The sequence below is a fragment of the Lynx canadensis genome, chromosome C2 (assembly GCF_007474595.2).
Source record: "Lynx canadensis isolate LIC74 chromosome C2, mLynCan4.pri.v2, whole genome shotgun sequence".
NCBI lineage: Eukaryota > Metazoa > Chordata > Mammalia > Carnivora > Felidae > Lynx > Lynx canadensis.
This window is the reverse complement of record NC_044311.2, coordinates 155235540-155253200: the sequence shown is the minus strand read 5'-3', so window position 1 is coordinate 155253200 and position 17661 is coordinate 155235540. Positions and strand designations below refer to the sequence as shown.

General features: G+C 56.9%; 1 protein-coding gene across 7 annotated transcripts in view; it reads right to left on the bottom strand.

The window, feature by feature from the left end:
• Positions 1 to 6454: 6454 nt before the first annotated feature.
• The window catches only part of ABCG1 (ATP binding cassette subfamily G member 1), an 80887-nt gene continuing 69680 nt past the window's right edge, over positions 6455 to 17661 (bottom strand). For 3 of the 7 annotated variants that reach the window (XM_030328542.2, XM_030328539.1, XM_030328541.1), the window contains 2 exons: positions 17244 to 17468; positions 6455 to 7346 (listed from right to left, as the gene is read on the bottom strand). In XM_030328542.2, the coding sequence (XP_030184402.1) occupies positions 7109 to 7346; positions 17244 to 17468 (463 nt within the window). In that variant the 3' untranslated portion in view covers positions 6455 to 7108. Of the gene's footprint in view, positions 7347 to 9847; positions 10425 to 13271; positions 17469 to 17661 lie in introns of those variants that run through there. The other 4 variants (XM_030328544.1, XM_030328545.1, XM_030328543.1 and 1 more) reach the window with 3 other exon arrangements.

Sequence of the window (17661 nt, the reverse complement as noted above, 5' to 3'; positions counted from 1 at the left end):
GCCAAGTGCATTTCCTTTCTCAGCCTCTCCCGGACGGCAGGGGGTGGGGGGTGGCAGGAGGGTGTGATGGCATCTGCGGCCCGGGGCCTCCCCAGGCCCCAAAAGGCGGCCCCTAAGGAGACGCCCCTTGCGTGAGGATGTCACAGGCCCCAGGCCAAGCCCTGACACGACAGGGAGCCCAAGCGGCCTTCTCAGCGGCCACCACCTCGTGTAAATTCAGAAAAGACATTGCAAATGTAAGTTTCAAAACAAACAAACAAAGATCATTAGTGTCTTTCTTGGGGAAGAGAGCAAGCCAATAAAGCCATGTTCCAAACTGGCACTTTTCTGTACTTATTTGCAGGTCAAGTTTAACACCTGTGACACCTCGGGCGGCTTTCTTTTTCCGTTTTCTTCTGAAAATGGCTGCAGCTCTGTAAGGGAGCGAGTCTCACCATGACGATCCCGTCCCAAGTCCTCACGGGGTCCTAATGACGCCTAGACGCAGAGCACCCCACCTGCCCCCTCTCCTCCTGGGACAGGTGGCTCCCCGCGGACTGTCCCCCCCTCTCCCCGCCGCGAGGCGGTTTCCAAGGTGGAAGCCAAGCGCGCAGCTCGGGGAGAGGGGCCGCCTGGTCCGAGCCACCCTCCCACTGGAGAAGAGACCCCGGTTTCCATCAAAACAATAAGCTTTTTTCTGGGCCGTTGGGGCCAGGCCCCCAGAGCTGACTCTATCCCTGGAAGGGACATGCGGTTGCCCTTGTCTTACAGATAAGGAAACATTAGGAGAAAGACTTAAAAAGACCCATCCAGTGGCTTCTGCTGAGAGGGGACCACTTCAGGACGCCCAGGCCTCTGAAACCAAAGCTCTGTGTGTTCCTTGTAAAGCCCAGCAGCTACTCCTGCCAGGCCGAGGGAGGGAACCTTTCCAGAAGCATCTCCGACCAAGCAGCACGTGCAAAGTGCAGCTTCCTCTCCTGGGGACGCTGCTGCCCAGAGCTGTTCTCGCCCGGACACGCTCCTGGTTCTGCCTTTGTGTCCCTTTCTCCTCACAGACCGAGCCCGGCCTTTGAGGCCAGGCCAGATCTTAGCTGGAGGGGTTCAGGGGTCACCTCGGGCCCTGGGCCTTGGCCTCAGGCCCCGGCCCCGGCCCCGGCCAGCCAGGCAGAGAGGCTGGTCACTTCCATCAGTGCCGGGCGGACGCCCAACAGCAAGAGCGAAGTGGGTTGTTGGGTGGGCGGGGTCTCCAGGTCAGAGATTCGGGCGCTAACCCAAGGTTCAAGATTCTTCCTCTCTCCAGCCTGTGTCAAAAACGAAGTGAACAAGCAAAACCTGTAGCTCACCTGTCCCCACAAAGCCTCTGGGCCAAAAAGGCCACAGACATCTGGGGACCCTGCCAGGCCACTTAAAAAAAAAAAAAAAAAAAAAAAGGCTCCACTAAAAATATCATTTATCTTGATCGCTGAGTTTTAGGGCAACCTTCCAATTTTGTGCCTCTCCCGTTCTGAGCCCATGGAGGCCATGATATTCTCATGCACAAGTTCACAGAGCACCAGCAACCGGCCAGACCCCCGACCGTCTTGGAGGGAGATACCCCCAGCCGCCGCTCAATCCATCCACCTGGTCCGAGCCCCCAGGGCCCACCGGCTCCCTCTTCAGGTCACCACGAGTACTGCATCTTCCTACCCATCACGGCTGCCACCCTTTCTCCCCTTCTAGAAAAGATGTATTAAGATCCCCGATCTCTCCGCTACACCTACCTCCTGCCGGCACCTCTTGAGCAAAACCCCATTTTCTTGAACACCCTCAAAACTGCATAACGCACGCCTAAGTCCTATAGTTAATCCTTCCTAACACTTTCTTAATGAGATGCCCCATAATGTGCCGTGTTCCTGTGGTTTTTCGCAGGAGGACGTCGTCAAGACACAGGCTGAAGGTTTGGTGGGGTGACGGGGGCGTAGGGACACATGGTCTCAACCCATGGTCCTCAGTGGGGCCTTCACGGCCATAGGGGATGTTTGGAGATCTGTGGGCATGTCTCTTAGTGCCATATGAATGGGGGGAGGGGCTGCTGGCATCGAGTGGGCACAAAGCCAGATATGGGGGGCCTGCAGTGTGCTGGGGGGTACTGTGGATGGCCAGTGTCCTGTTGGACGCTCAGGCAGCCACAGACCTGTTTGTAATGGTTGGAGACTAGAAGTAGGTTAAAATCCTAGCACAGGGGCGCGTCGGGGGCTCAGCCGGTCAAGCGTCTGACTCTTGATCTCTGCTCAGATCATGACCTCATGGTTTAGAGGTTCAAGCCCTATTTCGGGTTCCACGCTGACAGTGTGGAGCCTGCTTGAGATTCTCTCACTCCCTCGCTCTCTGCCCCTCCCCCACTCACTCTGTCTCTCTCAAAATGAAATTAATAATAATAATAATAAATGAAATGAATAGGGGTGCCTGGGTGGCTCAGTCCGTTAAGCATCCAACTCTTAGTTTCAGCCCGGGTCATGATCTCACGGTCTATGAGTTCAGCCCCACGTCAGGCTCTGTGATGAGAGCACAGAGCCTGCCTGCCTGAGATTCTCTCTCTCCCTCTCCCCCTGCCCCTCCTCTGCTCTCTCTGTCTCTTAAAATAAAGTAACTTAAAAGTATTTTTTTAAGTCAATAAATGAAATAAAATAAAATCCTAAAAGCAAAGTTGTTGTCAAGTTTGGATATACCAGACTTCCCAGGAATGCAAGGGAAGCCTTCTGCGTAGTTCGGAGCTTTGGCCGAGTGGGTCATTCCCGACACGCCGTCACCAGGGACAGTGCCCCACGTGCCTTGTGACTTGTCCACCCTGGGGCTGCCTGCATCCCCGGTACCTCGATGCCTTGCATCACTCGTAACAAGGGTTGGGGGGGGGGTTGGTGCAGGGGCGAGCCCCCGCCTTCACCTCTGTCTCCTCCTCCAGCTCCGGCACGCACAGCTACACAAACATGTAACATTATCGCCCCATCATTACTTTCCCTTTACTTCTCATTTTTTCTAGGGGAGGCTGCATGTTTATTTCTTTTAAACTCTGTGTGTAGGCAGGTTATTAAGTTATTAAGTATAAAATTATTAGGTATAACTTCAGTTCAGGAGATCAAAAGGGGTCTTATGAAATCCTTGCTGTAAAGAAGGGGGCTGTGCTGGGATGAGACTCCCCACCTCCCAGGGGGGCCTCTTGTCGCTTCTTGCCGGGGTCCCCAGCGAGACAGCCCCAGGAGACCCCTGCCTCCCCCGCCTCTCTTCGTTCCCGTATTTTCAATCTGAAACCTGGGTCATGGCTTTTGAACTTAAAAAACCCCAAAGGCTGACAAATGTGTTCTCTGGTTCCCCAGGACAACCTCCCTAAAGCCCCCTCCCCCTCGTCCCCAGTTCAGATGAGGGAGGGTCACCAGGCCCACAGAAGCGTGGATAACATGACCTTGGCTCCCACCTGCCCGGTACCCTGTACCTTTACTTCCCATTCAGGGGCCGTGCTCCCTCTTTCCAAAACAATCCATTTCTCCCCAGTATCCCCGCAGCTATGGAGGCCGAGTGGGTAAAACCTGGGGTCGTGAACCCCCAGCCCATACTGCTGAGCCCAGCCCTGCTCAAAGCGCATTGCTGGGGCCCAGAAGCAGGCATCTGGGAAGGGGTGGGGGGTCTGTGCCCCTCCAGGGCTGTGATGGAGCCTGGTGAAAACCCTAAACCCCATGGTCTGTCTCTCGCTCACCCCCTGTTCCCTCCCTCTGTCCCCACTAAAGGATCAAGGGGTTCAGTTCCAACTCCAGGAGATCTTGGCTGACCTGACCTGCATGTCGAAGTGTGTGCCCTCGAGGCCCAGGACTCCTGCAGGAATGACTGACACCCCCTCACGGCCCCGTGTACAAACCCACCTCCGGTCTCCACCAATTAAGGGGAAGCTTTATCTTTGCCAAAATTTCAAAGTTCCTCCTTCTCCTCCTGTGCTTGAGCCTAACCCAGGTGTGGCCCATGCCTCCACCTCCCACCCCTGGAGATCTCCTCTGTGCTGGGGGAGAGAACAGATTGGAGGGGAGGACGGTCTCAGGGAAGCACTTGGCGCCCTGCCCCCCCCCAACGGATGATGAAGCAGAGGCCCAGCCTTCTTTAAGGCTCATTGCTGCCCCCGCTACGGTTCACATATTCCACTTCATTTAGCCCCACGGCGGCCCTGCGAGGTACAGATTATAAGCGAGCAAGTGGACGCACAGAGACGTTAGGCCGAGAGCCCAAGGTCACACAGCAGAGAGAGGGACCGGAGCCCAGAGTCTGGTTCCAGGGTCCGCAGACACTCGCCCAGCAGCTCCAAGCTCTTTGAGTAGAGGAGAGGGGCTCCTTCTCAGTTCACGGCCAAGGCACTGGGTGGGGTAGTCCGTGGAGGAAAGGGGGGAAGAGGCAGATGGCTCCAGCAGTAGCAGTGGCCGGATGGCTACTTTGCGTCCTGCCAGAGAGAGCTAGAGGCAGCCCCCCGACCTGCAGGCTGCTGAAGGGTCTTTGAGGGCATCCCAATGTCCTGGGACCCCACCCAGGTGCACGCTAGCCCAGGGCAAGCTGGAGGGACAAGAGGAGCAGACATCTGGGGGACGTTTGCCGAAGCCACCCGCCCCAGCCACCTGGGACTCACTGAGCAGTGCCCCCAGGACAGACCGACAAGGACCCCGCCCCCTGGTGGAAGCCAGGACCCCGCAAGCCCCCCAGCTCACTGGGCTGGAGAACCCGGACCCAGTTTACCCGCAGGTTCCTGGGTGGGGGCAACAGAGAAAAATCAGGTCGCTGTTTTGCACAAGGAGTTTTGGGGTGAAGGTGAGTTATGTGTTCGCTACACATCTTGTGCTGCTGCCCCAAGTCTGCAGCTGCCTCCCGCGTTCCCAGGAGCCGTGGGGAGGCCAGCCCGGGCAGGAGGAGGCGTCCGGACAGGGGCCTGGCTCCCCGAAGTGCTCCGTGTGTGCACAGGGCAGGGTGGCCTCTGTCGGCTGGGGTGTCTTTCCCCTTTGACCCGGGTCTGACCGTCTCCTGGCGCCGCCTCACCGCGGCCGATGCCCAGAGAGGTTGTGGACGTGGAAACTAGGCCGGACCGAGCACCTGGTGAGTGTCAGATGGCGACTGAGCACACGAGACCCGCAAACCCACTGAATGCTCCGGAACCAGCCGCGAGGCAGGGGGCGTCTCCACCTCCTTGGCAGAGGAGGAAACAGACACGGAGCCAGTTAGTAATTTGGTCGGGAGTTTGCAGCCAGCAAGGCCGGGCTGTGAGGACATCCCTACGGCAGGAGGCCGCCCGGGGCTCGGAGCCCTTCTAGAAGAGCGTGGTTGGATTGCAGCACCTGCCGTGCATAGGCCGTTCTGGTCTGTTCCCAGCCACAGCAGTGTCTGTCTCCTGACAGTGGCTGAAGAAATTAAATAGTTCTGTGTTTCAACCTTGTGTAGAGGCCCCGCGGTAATCTGCTAGGTTTAAAAATGAAACACCCAAATCCAGACAAACCAAATGGGAGCGATTTCCTCTAATTACTTGCTTGCCAGGAGCCAAAGGTCCCCTCCCCCCAAGCCCAGGTCTGCCCCTGAGTCCTACGGGGTCCGCGGAGGTCTCCAAGGGGTGCAGAATCTTCCTGGGGACTTTTAAACAACAACATTCTTGGCTGGGGACAGCCGGTGTTGATAGAGCGCCCAGAGAGCGTTAACCAGTTTTAAAATTGGGGGCTACAAGGTGCTACAGTGTGGGCCGTAGCCTTTCCCCAAACTGCAGTGAGAAATCATGTATTTATTCTTACTTTACTGATGCGGAAGTTGAGAGAAATTTACCCGAGGACCCAGCCTTGCTGAGGTTCAAAGCTGGGACGTGCTGACTGCTCTTGTGGGGGCTACACGGACCCGATCACCCTCACAGCCTCCTCAGGCTCCCTGGGCACTCAGCTGACACCGGGACCCCCACATGGTGCCCATAAGCCTGGTCAGAGCTCCTCTGAAATTCACACCCACCGTGGCCATTAAACCTGATTATTATCTCCGGTGATGTGTACCTGCCTTCCCCACCTCTTGAGTTTAAGTACAGCTGGGCACTAAAAGTGTGGCTTTAAGGGACGCCCGGGTGGCTCAGTCGGGTAAGCATCTGACTCTTATTGCGATCTCACAGTTTGTGGGTTCGAGCCCCGTGCTGGGCTCCGTGCTGACAGCGTGGAGCCTGCTTGGGATTCTCTCTCCCTCTCTCTGCCCCTCCCCCGCTTGCCCTCTCTGTCTCTGTCTCTGTCTCTGTCTGTCTCAAAAATAAATGAATAAACTTAAACAAAAATTTTTTTGAACCAGTGCAGCTTCAACATTTATTCGGTAACGGTTCCTTCTGCGTAGGCTGCATGGCTCTGGGTCGTCCTGGGATATGTTGGCTTTTCACTGGAATTCAGCACTCTCTTCTACGGATCTTCAAACGTTCAGTGGCACACAGAGGAAGGTTTTTGTTTCACACTTAGACACGAGGGTCAGACTGGCGACAGACTCCACGGGGAAACCCCGAGAGGGAGGGGGTCAGGCGTCGCCGGGAGTCTCAGAACTGCTGCGGGTCTGGCACCTCTGAACGCAGACAGGGAAGGCACGAAAGGGGGTGGGCAGGGCCTCAGACCATGGCCAAGTTCAGACGAGGTGTCCTAGCGAGCCAAAGTGCCCCTTACAAGAATCCTTTCTGGGGGCAAGAAGGGCCCGGCACCGGCGCCGTGTTGCATGGTAAGGGGCATCGCCTGGGGGAGTTCGTCCACCTCTGCCGGATTTTCTCGGACGGACTTCTGGACGGCGTGTGGCCCAGGAATTGTCACAGAGGCTCCTTTTTCGCTGTGCGTTTTCTCTGAGGCCCTTCCGGAACCTGGGCTGGAAATCCTCCCCTCGGACCGCCGGCCTTTAGGGCTGAAGAGGTGCGGTCGTGCCCTGGAAAGAGACATCCTTTGAGCTTCAAAGACCCCGTCGGCAAACTTGGGAAGCGGCCATGGCGACATCAGAGCGTGTTTGATAGCTGTGGCCGCAAGACGCAGGCTGGGAAAAACCTGGAAAACGGGCACACCGTGGTCGGCCTTAGCGCCGTGGGGGGAGGCGGGGGTCTCAAACCTTCCTGAGCCACTGGCATTCCTTCTCATGTGTGAGAGGCTACTTTTGAAAACGAAACGAGCTTTATGCTAATTGAAAGAAGCCAGACACCAAGACGGCAAGAGCGTGACTGCATCTCTGTGACGTGCACAGAACAGGCGCATCGAGACAGGAGGCACCTTCGCGGCTGCCGGTGACGGGCTGGTTGTGGTGGGTGTCTTCCGCAGGCGACGAAAGAGTTCGGAAACTGGAGACCGGCCACGGCTGCACGAGTCTGTGAGATCCTGGAAAGCAGTGAACCGTACACGTTAGCAGGGCAAATTTCACACTGAATGAGCTCGCTCGCTCTCTCTCTTTCCATATACGTTATATATAATAAACACAATTGTGCTTCTAATCTCTCTCTGTGGATTTACTGACTTTGGACAGCGTCAGACTTTCTGCTCCAAGAACTGAGTTTACTTCCAAGAGTTTACCAAGGGCCACGGTGGGGGCCGGTGCATCCTGTCCTCCGCGCCACCGGCCTTACCAGATGGCCTCTGAGGGGGCCTCGTCCCCTTCCAGGTGACCCCGGGCCGAGGGCTCTCTCCACCTTCTGCAGCTCAGGGTGCAAGAATTATTAGCTCTTCTCACCAGACAGCTGCCCTTGCCCCTGTTGGCCTGGACGCTGCAGGCTTTCTCTGTGTTTGGTTTTGTGGGGTACAGATGGTCCCCTCTGCTCCGACCTACAAACCTTGCCAGGAGGGCTGGGCTGCTCCGTGGCCCACGGCGCACAGCCCCGGCGTCCACTAGAGGGAGCCCTTGGCACCCACGTCTGTTCTGTCATTGCTCTGGTCCAGCCAGCCCTCCCCCACTTCTCACCAACCCAGCGGAATTTTCTGTCCTGGGATGTGCAGAGATCCCTTCTCCTCCTGCCACCTGCTCTCAACTGTGACATCCGGATGAGGAAATTGGGAGAAACGAATCAAGTTCCAAGGTCACTCCTGGGTGTGGCCGGATTAGCATCTCCTAAGAGCGGGAGCACAGAGCACAGACCCACAGGGCCGGCCGGCTGCTCGCATAGCAGGACAAGCAGAGGAAAGAAGGCAGCTGGGGGGAAGAGGGTTTGTCCATCAGGAAGAGTACCTGCCACAGGGCTTTATCTCTACTGCTTACATCATTGTCTTTCTACAGAACGGGGTTGCCGACACGAGGCCCTTACTTTCACCGCCAAGGCCATGGCGACGTTGTCAGCAAGGATTAGCACTCTTGGGTGGGGTAGGACCCTCTTTCCCAACAACATCCCCCGGGCCTGGCGGCTTTGTTGGGGGTCTCCTGTCCCCCGCACACCTGCAGCTCCCAAGCGTCACCACGTTCGCATGTAAGGGAAGGCCAGAGGGCTGGAGACGAGATGTCAGCCACGTGGGACTGCCCCAAAGCCACCGTGAGAGTGAGGGGGCACACGTGGGGTCCGCGGGTCCCCGTCTTCTCTGTGCACCTGTCCTTCCTTCCACTTGCGTTTCCAGAAAGCCTTCTGTGATTTAAATTGTGGGTTACAAGGATATCAGTAGAAGAATGCCGTCCAGATTTTCAGATTTATTAAAGCCTGTTTGTTATTGTGGAAACAACCACAGCGTCTCTCCGAAGGGAAATGGCTGCAGGGATTCTGGAACGTTCCCGCGGTGATGTGCCACGCAGCTGCTGAAGTGAGAATAGGGAGGGCTGTGCCCTCCGGTCTGGAGCGCCGTCTGTGACCCGGTGGGAGGGGAGGCGAGTGGGGGCGTGGGGTGGGGGTGCTGTGTCCGCCTCTCTGGGGGAACAGACTGCTGTCTGCTTGTTCACTCTGGGTACCTCGAGGGGGGTGCCTGGGATGGGTTCGGGGCAAGATCATTCACTTTTGCATTATTTGTTAAAACAAGTATGTAGAATTTTTGTAATTTAAAGATGCAAATGAAGATAATTTTGGAAAAAGTGTGGAAGGAATGGGGATTTTGATGGGGGAAGGAGCAGAGGGGTTTGGGAGCATCTCACAAGATTTGGGGGCAGAGAAACCCGGGCAGGAAGAAGGGGTGATGAATGCTGGGTCATCGGGTGGTGGCTTCTCTCTCTGTATGTCCCTGCATCCACACCTTCCTCCACACCTGCAGAAGTAATCTGGTCCTCCCCATCACGGCCACACCCAGGTGATGACCCCAGAGTGACACCTGTGCCCAGGCCCAGCCTGAACCCCAGTGTTGACCTATACAGGGGCCCTTAGAACATAAAGCCACCAGAGCTGACTCCTGGGGACACTCGCCCATCATCGTGCCCCTCGGCAAAGTACCTGGGAGAAGTTTCCTCTGGTCATGGGGGATGGGTTCCCGCAACCACTTCCTGTGACAAAACAGATTCTCCTCCTTAGCCTTCAACCCCACAGTGTCTTCTTCCCACGTGGGGGGATGACGCGGGGGTCAAAAGCCCTGGCTCCCTGCGAGACCGTCACCATCTGAATTCGGCCCATCACTCGTCTTGGGCCAGCTGTGAAATCTCTAAGAACCTCGCTTCCTCATCTGTGGCTCTCCGACCCGCCCGAAGAGGGCGTTTAAATGAGATAGTCCACGAAAAGGCACTTGACCCGTCCTCCCGCAGAACCAGTGGGGGCTGCCCACCACACCACTACCAGTCTTGTTCCTCTTCCCATCCATTACAACACCAGCTGAGCCAATGGCTCCATCAAGAGCGAGTTTCTGCCAGACCCCGGGCCCCATTCGCCCGGCAGGTGCGAGCGCTGGCATTGTGGAAAGCAAGAAGGAGAGAGAAGGAGAAATCTGAAAATAACAATGCTTTATTTGACTTATGTCACATTTTCATAAGTGGCATCTAGTTTCAGAAAACAAAGTTCAGGTCTGCAAAAAATGCACGTACAAATCTTCTAAGGAGGTAACTCTACAGAAATGTACACAACAGGACCGAAGCCTGTAAGGTACAGTTAGAAAGCTCACATCCTAGGGTCTGCTTGGGTCTCTGTTCCAACGGAGTGGACAGCCCCTGAAACAGGTACCCGAGAGAGCCGACGTTATTTTTAAATATATATATTTGTATATAGGTATGTACGTACACGTGTGGTGTTTATCTACAACGGTGCAAACCTCTCGCAGAGCGCAGGCGACGGTATTCCCTAAATAACAATGGCAAGATTGTTGCAAAGTCATCCATACCGTATTTTAAAAACCAGGGATTATACAATCACAGATTAGGTATACAGATATATGCACGTGTTCGCACGCTGATTGAAAACGTTGCTTGCATTGACTCTTGCTTTGGGACAACAAAGGGATAACACTCGGTAGCGACTCATCAGATGAAAGGCAACGACTGGCCACCTGCTCACACACCCACTATGTCTGCAAAGGAAAATGCAAACAAGGCTCAAAGGGCTGGTTACAGACAGTAACTTTGTTTTAAACATACGTGTTCTGCTGAGAAACTACTCTTTCAGCCCCTTCTACAGTGACCCTAAGATTATAGAAACGGAAAACCCACTGTGCGGCTTCGGTGGCCCATTTTATCAGCAACTCGGACGAGAGGACTCTTTCTACCGTTTTCGAGTGGCCGAGAACTTAAAAATGAGATGTTGATGGCGACGCTCGGGCGTCATGGAAATGTCATGGGAAAGAGACCCCGGGGGTACACGAGGGCAGAACTGTCAAAAACAATTATACAAGGTAAAACAAATAAGAACAAAGAACAAAGAACAAAAAATAAGAACAAAATAGCTACCACGACCATTGAAATACTTCCAGGAAAACCAAGACCCGTGGGACCGTTCGGACCGGGTTGCACCCTGAGATGTCCAGGAACCCCAGACCCTGGGGCTCCCAACCTTCACCCTGTGTTCCCCATGACTTTTACCTCCCCCTCCGCCTAATCATTCCGTCCAGCGGGAGAGGGCACATTCGGGGCGGCCCAGGAGGGGAGGCCGTTTTGGTGACCTGTGCGGCAGAAATGGGCCAGCGGTCTCCCCCAGCTCCCTGTGCGCCCCCAGGCTGTGCTGGGATCTGTTGCTGGGCCAGCCCTCAGGGCAGGTGGGGCAGAGGAACACCGTCCACCTGTGAGCTGCTGGCAAGGGGTTTCCTTCCCCGGGGGGACTGGTCTGGGGGGGGGGGGGTTGAGAACTGGGCCCAGCGGGCCTGCAGTGGAACTTCACCGGGGCGCTCTGTCGCCCACCGGCCTGGCCCCAGCATCCCCTACCCCGGCCCGCCCGGCCCTGTTGCGCGTGGCGAACGCCTCCCGCGTGCAGAGGTGAAATGCCGTTTAACTGTACACAACACCAGGGCCACGTTTAAGTTCATGTGCAAAGTGTAGGCCAAAGGCACCCAAAGGCGACAAACGGGATTCTCTCTTCCGTTCACGCAGATACTCCAGGACAAGGAGGAGCTGCCCCACAGAGGAAAACCTCAGCTCCGTGTAGCAATGTCGAGTTTTGCTGCTGCTTCTTTATGTGGCTTGGGGCTCCTGCCGCTCCCAAGATTTGGTGCTCCTGCTTAGGGGCTGAGGGAGGACCCTCTGGAAACCGGGAACTGCAAGCTCGGCGAGAAAGGCACGCGCGCCCGGGGTCATGTCCTCGGTGGAGACCGTGGGGGGTCTCCCGGGAAGGAGGAGCGGATCGGGCGAGCCCAGCCCTCCAGCCGTGACGGACCCCCAGGGCTCTGCCTCCTCCATCCTGCAGCCTCAGAAAGCCGGGCCCGGACAGAGCTGCAGACTCCCCCCGCCCCGCCCCTGCGATCAAACAAGGACACTCCATGCTCTGGCTTCCTCCTCTTCTGCTTGACGATGGTCTTTGTGCTGCGGGAAAGCCCCCAAGCTGTGCCCCCACCAGGGACAGTCCCTTGCCCGGGCCGCAACACGGTACCTAATGTGCCTGGTCGTTTTCTCCTTCGCGACGCCAGGGGGACTATTTCTGAGAACAGGGAGGCGTCAGGGGCTGAGCCCGACCTAAGCTCATTTATACAAACCGGGTTGACATAAACGCACGGCGGATTCCCTCGGCCGGCCTCCGTGCGCCCCCAACCCGGCCACACAAGCGTCTGTTGGAGGAACGACTGCAAGCTGGCATGTTCAGAGGTAACGTACGAAATCGGGCTCGGGCTAAACCCTTCTGTCTGCGCCAAGATGAGAGAAAGAAACGGGAAGAATGTGCGGTGGTTCTCGGAAAACCCAGCTACACCGCCTGGAAGGGCGGGCCTGGGCGTCACCTTCGCTCTGCCTTCCTGCCCTGGACGCTTGCATTTCACAAACGGGCCGAGCTGAGCCCGCCGTGAGGCGTCTTCCTTGCCCTGCCGGCCTCTGGCCCCAGGGAGGCCCCCGGTCTCTGCAGAGGGCGATGATCCCAGAGGAGTCCAAGGACAGTGACCCAGAAGGGCCGAGGCGGGACTGGAGGGTCTGCAGAGGCAGGTGGGTGCGGAAGGAGAAGCAGAGGGAGCAGGTGAGCACACGGAGCCACTTCGAGCCGGTCCCACACGTGGGGTGCCCTCCGATCTTGCAGGCCACCTTCTGTCCCTGTCACTTAGGATTTGCAGGGGCAATCGTTCTGCCACTTTGCTCAGCCCGGCTCTCTGCTTGTTTACCAGAGGTGGGAGCGAAGACCCGTTTGAAGGCCAGGCCTTAAGCACCACTACCCTTAAGTCCTTGCTCCGGGGGAGCTAAAGCAGTGCACAGCACCGGCCTCCCTCTGGGTCCCGCTCACGTCCACCTGGGGAGCCAAACCTAGGGAGAACATGCTTTCCCCATCACAGCCGCCTCCACAGAGGCCAGGCCAGAGAAGTGGGTGTCCGGGAACATGAGAGCAAGGAGAGGGGGATATTCCTCTGAAGAATGGCCACCAGTGCCTGTGTCCCCGGAGCTCACTCCAAGACGGAGGGGATTGGAGAGGAAGGGGCACACGGGCCACAGCGCACGGGGGGGCTCGGCCCTGTTTGAGGTTGTGGCCGACATTGACAGGGCAGGAGGAAGTGGGTGGGGGTCTGGGAGAACAGAGCAAAAGCACAAAGCAGAGCAAAAGACACAACATGGTGTCCGGAGAGGAAGGTGAATTTACAAGCGGGGGTGTTAGACCAGAACGCCAAGTAACGAAGCGAGAATCTTACTAGACGCACAACAAATGTATTCAAAATGCAACCTAAGAACCCATTTTACCTAGTAAGATTTAAGCAAATCATTCTGAACTGGAAGCATTTAACACTGAACACAAGTGAAACGTTTTATGTAAAATATTTTATTAGCAGTCTTGATTTCTTAGAAGTTATCTAACTTTATAGTCACACACTCTGCACTTCCCCATCTTGGGTGTTGTGTTTGACCCTTGATCACATTTACACGGCATTGGATGTGGGAGCCTCAGCGGATTTTGACTACGCTCTTGGCCATCTGCACGGCAGGCATGAAGTGGAATTTTCTCCCACCTTCTGGGAATAAAGGATGACGGAGAATTTGGAGACGGAGCACGTGTGCATGCACACACACACACACACACACACACACACCAGCCCTCTCTAGCCCGAGCTAATTCTCAGGTAATTTAGGAAGCCAAGACCAGGCCAGGGCAGAGGAAGGCACCTCTCCACGAGACAGGAGTCAGCTCAGCCTCCAAGGCCAGAGGGACAACCCCATGCCGGGCGATGGTGTGGGGGGAGGGTAGGGGCATGGGCCACCCTCCTGTCTCGGCTTTCTGTTTGGTAGCAGCCAAGTCCATAATGAACAGCCACTAAGCTAGTATTCTAGTATTGCACTTTATGCTTTAGGAAGTATTTTCATGTGTATTTGTACATCACAAATAAGAGGCAACAGGGCAAAGCGAAAAAAAAAAAAAAAAAGACCTGGGGTCAGACCCCCACTCAAATTCCCAGTGCACTCTTCCCTGGTGTCGGACTGAGACTTCGCCCGTCCTCCCCTGCCCGGCCTTCTGCATCTGCAGAATGAATACAACCCCTGGCCCCAACACCTGCCGCCCTGGAGGCCAAGCCACCTCTGGGTTCCCTCCCCCTGGGACCCCAGGGCCTGAGACACTAGCACCAAGCACGTGGGGAGCACCAGTGACCGTGTTTGCTGAGTGAGGGGATGAACAGAGGGCCCCCGCGGCTCCTGGCTCGGTGTCCGGGACAACCAGCAGGGAAAACACGCCTCAGTACATGGCGGCCCGGGCTTTCCGTCCTCTCAGCCAAACCACAGAAGGTGACTCCACCTGTCCCTGACCTCCCGGTCATGCTCCCTGGGAACATGGCCTTTCTGTGGGTCTCTGGGATGAGCTTTCTCCTGGTCCCAATTCCCCTTGCCCAAGGTGACATCACCAGACTCCAGCATCTTCCATGTAAAGGGTTTCTTCCCTCCCTGGGGAGAGCTCCCCATGGCACCCACGCGGGACCCTTGGAAGAACTGCCCCCTCCGGCTGGTCCTCAGCGAGACCAGGAGCAAAAACGGGCACAATCCTACCATGGCACCCGTGGAAGGCTCCCAAGGGGAGGCTGGCACCAGACCCCAGGCCCCGCAGCTGTTGGACCCCGCTGCTCCCCCTTCTCGCCTGACAAGCCGAACTTAGAAGCGAGACCCTTTGGACTCGCGCTTTTGCCTCTCCTAACACCGGAGGGGCTGCACATCTCTCACGCAAGATTTCACTCTTTCCTCTAAATGAAGAATCACAGAGACGAGAGGAGGCATTGCATTCAGAACTCACGACGAGAATTAAATCTGGGCAGCTGGCCTCGATTTAGTCCCAGCAGGTGGACACCCCCCTCTTAACCGCAACGAGTTCAAAAACAAGTCAACAGGTTGTCTGGACGTTAGCTTAGGTCATCCGAGTGAGACATTGTACCCAGCTACCTGGGGACGCAAGGAACACGGTTTGCATCACTGTCGCCCAGGGTCTGTGTGAAGGCGCCAGCGGGGGGCACCTGCCGCCGACGGGGGAGGGACGGCATCCCGGGACTGACCGCCTCTCTCAAGGCGCCCCAAGGACTTTCTGAGCAAATCCCCTGCCTGGCCACGACAGTATTCGTGCCACACACCAGTCAGCGCCCTGTTGCTTTGCACATGCATTTTCCTCGACGGCGGACAACCTCACATCCGCCAGATCTGCCCCCTACCCGTCTTCATCTATTAAGGGACAAATGTAATTTCTCAAGAGTGGAAAATGGAGAATGCAGGGAGGATGCACTCCTAGGGAAATACTTCCTTCTGAGGACGCAGGGACACTTGGAAACTAGATTTTCGGTCTCAAGGAATCGGTTTCCTTCTGAAATGTCTGAGACACCGCACGGTGGGCTTGGCTCACAAATGGTGCCTGGTAGGGGGAGGGCTGGGTCCTGCATTGCAGCTCCCGGCCAGCCTGTCCTTAGCAGGGTCACAGACCTGCCTCCAGCGGGCTCACCTGGAGGGAAAGAGGTCTTTAAATACCCAGCGCACCTGATGTCACTGTGGCGTGACCAAAGCCATCCCCCCGGCCCCACGCCCTCTCTATTTCACCAGGCTGTTCCCATGTGGGACTTCCTACCTGTGACATCTTGCAGGCAAATCTGTCTTGAAATTAAACGAAGACTTTTTATGGCGCCTAAAAAGCGATCCTGGTTAAATCGCTTCATCTGGCCGGTGCTGCCCCATTTGCACAGAACCATGAAACTCAAAGCTACGTTGTAACATGTCTCCACTAGGTTTACTAAAACAGATCAAAGCGGGAGCAAAGGGATCACCAAGTATCTGCGAGTCAAGTCCATGCGCCGGCAAAATCTGAACGCTCTCCATTCCCTTCAAGTAGGAAATAGAAGCTTTGGGAACACGGCTGAGGAGGCGCAGAACCTCTCAGGGCTGAAAGCGGCCTTGAAGACCTCCCGGCGCTACCGTTCACAGACCAGGAGATCCAGGCTCAGGGCGGGAAGGAGCCAGAGTCGCTAGGAGACCCCGGCCCCAGGGCAAGGAGATTCCGAGGGGGCAACACTCCATTCCCTTCTCTGGCCTCTTCCGACCTCCACCCTGTGGTCACACTGCCTCTGACAGCTGGTAAGCGCCCAGGCACCTGGTAGCAAGCCAGAGGCCGTTTACCCCCCTCCCCTAGATGCACCCTCGACCTCCTTCACGGGGAAGAAGGAGCTTCTGAGCCGCGACATCGCCACCAGCCCAGCCAGGGCTGAGAGGGAGGAGATGCCACCGAAACGGGGCTTGGCAGGTGGCATTGCCCACAACCCTGTCCACCGCCTGGCCAAACCACAGGCGTCTCGGACACACGGCGTTCGCCGCTTTCTTGCAAGGGCCTTGGATGCTCTGGGGTCTGGGCACCCTCCCCACCGCCCCCCCCCCCCAGCCACAGTGGGGTCCCCTCACGGCCCTCCGTGTGCCCCCCTGGACTTTCTGCAAGCCCAGCACCCCCAGCTCCGTGGAGGTAGGTGATGTGATACGTGGGGAGAGAGACACACGGGTAAAACGTCAACAAAGCCAATTTTCTGGACATGTTGTAGGCAAAATTAAGGTGTTCAGAGAGTTAGGAAGAAATAAACAATATGTTTTGCTTAAGATAAGAAGCACGGGGGGAAACAGAAGGCTTGGGGGGCGTCGGCCAACCTCACCCTCCAGCTTTCCTCACGACTTCTTTAAATTCCGGCGCGGCTGAGCGCGTGCAGCTCCAGAACCTTCTCTCCACCGGGGACCGCGTCTCCATTTTTTACAGCTTCAGCCCGAAAAACGAGACCAGCCCCGCAGTGAAGTTCAACCCCTTGCCTCTCAAAGCAAAGTGTGTTATTTACCCTGAATCGTGTTCTTCGACAAGTACTAAAAAGATACAGTTTCTTCAAATGGATGAGAGTTATCGGCTTTTGGCTTGGAAGGTGACTTCTCCGTGGAGAAGGAGGCAGACCGTGGGGGGGTGACAGCGACAGTCATGAGCGGGGCCGCGGGCGCTGGCCTTCCTCCCCGGCCGCCCCGCCGCTGCGTTGTGAAATGCTGCTCGCGGACACACCTCTACACCCGCTTCCCCGGCGGAGCCAGAAAGGGGGACGGAGCGAAGGCCCGGCCGGGCTGCGCGGACGGGGCGGCCTGATGCCCGCGGCCCCGAGGGGCGCTGCAGGGCTGGGTGGCGGGGGGTCCCTGTGTCCGCGGGCACGGCCCTGCCGCCGCGATCCTACAAGCCACCCTGGGCCACACTGTCTACTCCGCCCTCTGCCGGCACTCCGGTGTTTTACCTCTCGGCCCGGATCTTGTATCTCAAGACGAAGTAGGCAATGAGGCGCAGGGAGATGAAGAAAACCCCCAGGACGATGAAGTCCAGGTAGAGCTTGGCGTCCTCCACGTCCAGCTCCCGCAGGATGGCCTCTGACTTCTGGAAGTGGCACGTCTCGTCGATGCCACAGTGCAGGTCCTCCCGGTCCAGGCCGTAGATGGACAGGATGACCCCTTCGAACCCGTACCTGCGGAGGAAGGCACGGAGCGTGAACACGGCTCTGCCCGCGGCCAGGGGACCCCACAGCCCCGCGCGGGGGGGGATCCGGGTGGGCCCCTAGCCAGCCCTGACCCACAGCGTGGCCGCCTTCCCTTCCCCACACCTGTCGTCACGGAGATACCTCCCAGCCCTGCAACGTCGTCCCAAGACAAACACATCCA